This window comes from Histomonas meleagridis (assembly GCF_020186115.1).
Source record: "Histomonas meleagridis strain 2922-C6/04-10x chromosome Unknown contig_78, whole genome shotgun sequence".
Taxonomy (NCBI): Eukaryota; Parabasalia; order Tritrichomonadida; family Dientamoebidae; genus Histomonas; species Histomonas meleagridis.
In genome coordinates, this window is record NW_027150916.1 from 89,411 (window position 1) to 95,878 (window position 6,468).

At 30.1% G+C, this 6,468-nt stretch overlaps 2 protein-coding genes across 2 annotated transcripts; both read left to right on the plus strand.

Annotated features, from left to right (window-relative positions):
- Positions 1 to 2,562: 2,562 nt before the first annotated feature.
- Positions 2,563 to 3,168, plus strand: GO595_008859 (small GTP-binding protein; the record flags this gene model as incomplete). The annotated part of the gene is made up of 1 exon (XM_067922480.1): positions 2,563 to 3,168. One exon carries the CDS (start codon positions 2,563 to 2,565, stop codon positions 3,166 to 3,168), a length of 606 nt encoding a protein of 201 aa, XP_067770941.1.
- A 585-nt stretch (positions 3,169 to 3,753) lies between these two features.
- GO595_008860 (GDP-L-fucose synthase) lies at positions 3,754 to 4,839 on the plus strand (the record flags this gene model as incomplete). Its single annotated transcript, XM_067922481.1, has 1 exon — positions 3,754 to 4,839. One exon carries the CDS (start codon positions 3,754 to 3,756, stop codon positions 4,837 to 4,839), a length of 1,086 nt encoding a protein of 361 aa, XP_067770942.1.
- Between the last annotated feature and the right edge of the window lie 1,629 nt (positions 4,840 to 6,468).

Genomic DNA, 6,468 nt, shown 5'->3' on the forward strand with positions numbered 1-6,468 from the left:
GTACCAAAGAATTGTGACAATAAAATTGTACAGAAATGCGGGAGAATTTGAAAAGGAATATAAATTGACAGAAGAACTTTTGGACCAAATTAAAAAATTTAAAAATGTGGAAAATGAATAAAAATTGTTTATATTTTTGATTTTATATTTGCTATTTTAAGCTGCTAATGTTAAAAAATAGAAATAATACGATAAATGTTTTCATAATCTTTTTGATACGGTTGACGATCGTTTTCACTCAGAAAACATCTGAAAAAGTTTCTTTGACCTTTCTGCCAAGCGCTCAAACCTACCAACTTTTTAAGGGTCCGACCAGATATGTATTGAAAATAGAGTATTAATATTATGAATATCTCTGTAAATATTTATTATTTATAAATTATATTCGTATGATATTTCAACAAGAAAAATGTAGATGGAAATGAAGAAATTATTCATTTGTGTGAACAAAATCATTCATCATTCGAAAGTACATATGAAATTGCAATTGAATTTCATCGAAATAATATCTTTAAATATTTATCTAAGAATAAAATCGAAATGGTTAATGATTTAGAAAAATTAGGAGAAAAATGTATTTTTTGTTGTAATTTTGATATTCTTTCATTTTTGATTGAAAGAGGAATGGAGATGAATAAAAATATTATCATTGCTTCGATAATCATATTCCAATTGATTTTTTGAAAATTTCGGGTTTTTCAGGAAATGTAGAACTTTCTAACTATTTAATTAACAATAGATATATATCTATCGATTTAAGCAAGATTATTTGTTTATTTGATTGGATTTTTATTAAAGTGTTTTATTGTTTCATAAAAATTTTAAAAATTTTTTTCAAAATATTTGTAGTTCTTACAAATGCTTCAAAAAATGTATATACAGAAATCGTTAAATTACTTCTTAAACAAGAAAAAATTGATATTAATGCTAAAGATATTTATTTATTTTAATTAAAATTTATTTTAATAATTTGATTTTTCAAAATAATATTTGGAAATTATTTAAAATATTTAATACAGCACTTATAGAAGCATCTTGGAATGGTCATACAGAAATAGTTAAATTACTTCTTGAACAAGAAGGGTTTGATGTTAATGCTTAAAATATTTATTTGTTTTATTTAAAATTTCTTTTTATAATTTCATATTTCAAAATAATATTTGGAAATTATTTAAATTATTTGAAACAGCACTTATTTTACCATCATTAAATGGTCATACAAAAATAGTTCAAATGCTTCTTGAACGAGAAGATATAAGAAATATTTATTTATAAGTTATAAAGTTTATTTCATTATTTTTATATTTAAAAATAGCATTTGGAAAATATTCATATTATTTAACATGGCAATTGTGTGTGCATCTCTACATGGTTATGATGAAATTGTTGACGCGCCACACCGATTTGAAGCTTTGAAACGAAAATCGAAGACCGTTTAAGTGACGAGCTAAAAATTTCAAAAAGAAGAAATTTTAAAGTTAAAATACACCAGACTTGCCTTGCACCCCATAGGCGCTTCAAGGAATATCGTAAAAATTTTATGTTAAAATTATTGTTGATTATTATTTTCTTGAATGTTATTTTCTTGTTTGAATTTATCCATATCCCAGAAAGGAGACAGTAGTTTTAAGAAGTAAACAATACACTTCGAAACTAACTTTCTTTCTTGGGTAAATAATTTAAATATCCAAAGAGAAAAAAGAAGAATTACACTTTGAAAAACATAAGTTTTAATAATGGCTGAAGTGGAAATTGTTAGTTTAATATTATCCTTTGGAAGTAATAAATATTTGGGATTAACTAATCCAATAAACAAAAGCAATGCTTCAATTATTAAAACAGTAAAAACTATGAACTTAGTAAGATTATAAATTTTGGAAAGCTTTATTTTTCTTTTGTGTGTTGGCTGTGACTTTATTGATTTTAATCTATTTGGAATACCTTTAGCATATAATGTCAATATTCTTGTATCTTGTGAAAGCTCTGATAAAGTAGTTTTGTTAGACAAAATTATTCCATTAAAAATAATATGAATGCTTTCAATAGATTGAATAGAATTAATTTTTGCGACCATTTGTTTTACATTTCGAATTGTTGCTTTAACTGGTACATTAGATATTTTTGATATTGATTTATTCACATAAATTATCTGGATATCCTTATTCATTCTGTAAATTTTTTACAAACCTTCCAGCCAAATAAACAAATTGACAGTGTTTGTTTGTTTATTCGCATCCAAAAAAAGTTCGAATATTAAAGGTTACTCTCATTTTCTCTATGTTATTCAGAATGAAAAACATAAAGATTTTTCTCAAAAGTAGAAAAAATGTTATTTGAAATGCAATTTTCTAATTTCAATAAATCTATGAATGGAGAAAAATATTCTATTTATCTTATTGGAAGAACACTTATGTTACAAAAACTAAAAAAATCATTATGATTAATTTCCCTTAATGAAGATAACTATTAAAGTGAAGGTTTTTTATGTGTTTCATACTGCCGATAGAAATTACACATTTTCTTACAAAAGTCAAATTTGCACTCAATATTTACCCAAACAAAATGAGCAAAGAAAGCCCATCGACGACAGAGGCAAAGGTAGTTATTGTCGGTCAGGCGAGCGTTGGAAAGACGTGTATTCTTCAAAGAGCAATCAATGGCACTTTCAGCCAAACGTCATCCTCGACTTTAGGTGGAACATATTTTTCTTTAAATGTTAAAAATGATGAAACCACCATTGCTACACTACAAATATGGGATACAGCTGGCCAAGAGCGTTATAGAGGTATGACACCAATGTACTATCATGGCGCATCTGTTGCTATTTTAGTATACTCTATTGACAGCCAAGACTCTTTTGATGACATTAACAATTGGATTCAGTCCCTTAAACAAAATTGTAATTTCGATAGTCTTCAATTATTTTTAGTTGCAAATAAAAAGGATAAAGTTGATGAAAGAGTAATTTCAACCGAATCAGGAGCTGAATTGGCGAAAAGCATCGATGCTATGTTCAGTGAAGTTAGTGCAAAAACTGGTGAAGGAATTGAAGATTTATTCACAACAGTAGGAAGAATTGTGCATGACAAAAATACTCCCACAGTAACAAATGTAGATCCAACCCCTAAGCCTAAAAAGACACATGAAAAGAAGGGTTCCAATTGCTAATCAATTGTTAAAGCAACAATGCCGTTTATCTTATTTTATTATATTCATACTCTCATCGGCTATGAGTTTTATGAATTTTGTCTCTGTATGGGTTTTTATCTGAAAATCACATCAATATGAAAATAAATTTTTTAGAAAAAAGTGCATGTCTTAACGTCTTTTTACACCATAACAATTTTTTCATAAGATAACAATTCTGGGAAAAAGAAGTGCTTCGAAATGGGGTCATTGCATGTGTAAATTTCAACATTTTTACTCAAAAAAAATTGAATTTGTATCATCACTTCAGTGATGAGGAATAGGAATTCCTATTCCCTATTTTTTCTTCATTGTATAATATATCCTCTCTGTGGTTGTTCCATTATTCTGTTTGTTGTTGCATAATCTTAAGCTTATGAAGCCCATTATAGAACATAAGATGACACTATCACTTTTATATGAATTTTCAATTGTCTTATCGATTGCAGTGACGTGATGTCATCATTATTTGACTAAGGTTAATTCCGGTTTGATTGTGGCAAATAGCTTTCTACTTTTTCAGTTATGTAATGTTACCAAATTGAGTGAAAAGTGGCACTTGTGAACATGAGCCTTCCTGAGAACAAAAATGCCAAGATTTATGTTGCAGGACACCGTGGTCTTGTTGGATCCGCAATTTGGAAGAACCTTCTTGCCCGTGGTTACACAAATCTTGTTGGTCGCACACATCAAGAACTTGATTTAATGGACGCTGTTGCAGTAAAGAAGTTCTTTGATGAAGAACAACCAGAGTATGTTTTCCTTGCTGCCGCACATGTTGGAGGCATTCAAGCCAACTTTGTTTATCGTGCAGATTTTGTATACAGAAATCTTGCTATTGAAGTCAATGTCATTGGCGAATCATTCCGCCACAATGTCAAGAAGCTTCTTTTCTTGGGAAGCACATGCATTTACCCACGTGATTGCCCACAACCAATCCGCGAAGAATATCTTCTCACCTGTCCTCTTGAGTACACCAACGAACCATATGCTATCTCCAAGATTGCAGGACTTAAGATGTGTGAAAGTTTCAACATCCAATACGGAACAAATTACATTGCTGTTATGCCAACAAATCTCTATGGTCCAAACGATAACTTCGATCTTGAGCGTAGCCACGTTCTCCCAGCTCTTATCCGCAAGATTTATCTTGCCAAGCAACTTGAAGATAATAATTGGAATGAAATCCGTCGTGATTTCAACAAGCGCCCAGTAGAAGGCGTTAATGGAGATGCTGAGGAATCTTTAATCCGTGAAAAACTTTCTAAATATGGAATTACCAATGGACAAGTTGAAATCTGGGGAACTGGAAAACCACTCAGAGAGTTCCTTTGGAGTGAAGAAATGGCCGATGCTTGTGTTTACATCATGGAACACGTCAACTTCAAGGATACTTACCAACCTGGCGATAAGGAAATAAGAAATTGCCACATCAACATTGGAACTGGAAAAGAAATCACAATCGCTGGTGTTGCAGAGTTGATCAAGGAAAAAGTTGGATTCAAAGGAAAGCTTTACTTCAACCCTGAAAAACCTGATGGAACAATGAGAAAACTTACTGATGTAACCAAACTTCATAACCTTGGATGGCATCACAAGATCGAAATTGACGAAGGTGTCGAAAAGATGCTCAAATGGTACGCTGAAAACTAAAGAGAAACTTCTTTACGTTTAATTTTTTCATTTGAGTTGGACGATAGAACATTCAATGTATCGTCAATACTTTTTCAGAGTAAACGATTTTTCTCCAAACGTTTCATCTTCTTTGCAAAGCAATTTGAAGATTAATTTGTTAATTAATATGATTTCTGAAAACCATGACCGCAAACAGTAATGTATGTATTAAAAATATTTTTTTGTGAATTTAATTCATATTAATAAAAAACTAAGAAATTTTCAAATGCCAAAATAAAGAGATGACAACTGTCGTGATTTTTCTTTTAGTTAGGTTTCTTAAACTCAATCAGAGAAGGTTGAAACTTTATTTGCAAAAATTGGCATGACCAAATATCAATTTAAAAGTCATTTTAATGAAAGAAAGGGGATTGCTTTACATTGCGCTTTGTGCTGACTGCGCATACTGGTATAGCCTTGAAACAAGGAAGATGAGTGCATTGTAAAAACACTTTATTTTCAGTTCCAAAAATTATCAATTTATTTTGTCAAAATAAATACGCCTCCAAATTTTGTGGTTTGCTGAGAGTTCTTGTTGGGTCACACATTCCAAATCATTAGACCATTCAACACGATCTAAGCTTATAAAAGAAAAAATTATAATTCAATGATTTATTTCGACTTTTTAATGAGTTTACTCAAGCCAAAAACGTTACCGTTTGTTCCCTTAAATGAGTTTATTTTTCACAAAACCTGCTGTCAAAAAATTTTGAGAAAATATTCCAAAATTTTGAAAAGGAAACTGATGGTAAAAGTGGCGGTGTAAAGGTTATTATCAATATAACGTCTGACATTCAAAACTAAATAAAAAATGATGAAAATTCTGGACTTTTTCAGAAGATTACAACAATTTCCTGACCGAGGATGCGGGCCGAAGACTTCTCCTCTTATCTGATTAAAGATGGGTTTACAGCTGAATCTTCGATCCACTCCAAAGAATTTACGCCTGCGCAAGACAGACTTTTTCGTTTGTATTATAAAACGATTCCGTTATTTGCACATACAGAAACCTTCACATATATATGTCAATTTATATTTTTGATACAAACCTATTTAATAGCATTTGATGGCCCAATTGTACGTGGAAGGCCACAAGAATCAAGTGGATTAATTGAAAATGCATTATATTATTTAACCTCCATTAATGTTCGAACCAATTTTTCTGGACGCAGCTCTCAGACTGGTTTTATTCTATTATATTCAATTTTATCTTCAGTTTCTATCATATTATTTTTTATAGGATATTACATAGTTTATAAGCGTAAATTTATCACAGGTGCATTTCAATGTATCATAGGGATATTTGTATTATCATTACCACCGATTATTTCTATTATTATACTTAATTCTACCATCAATATCTTTTTTTACCTAATATTTGATCGCACCAGTACCAGTGTCATATTTCTGTTTGTTTTTGAGTTTATTCATTGTGTTTTAATCCTTATTATTTATTATATTTTCCAACAATTAATCCATGCATCTATGCATTATTTACATGGTGCGTATACAATATTATATCCGATAGTATCACTTCATACATTGACGACAATATTAACAGCTATCACGAATATTTCATATTTTTTATTTCAAGAGCCGATATCAGGT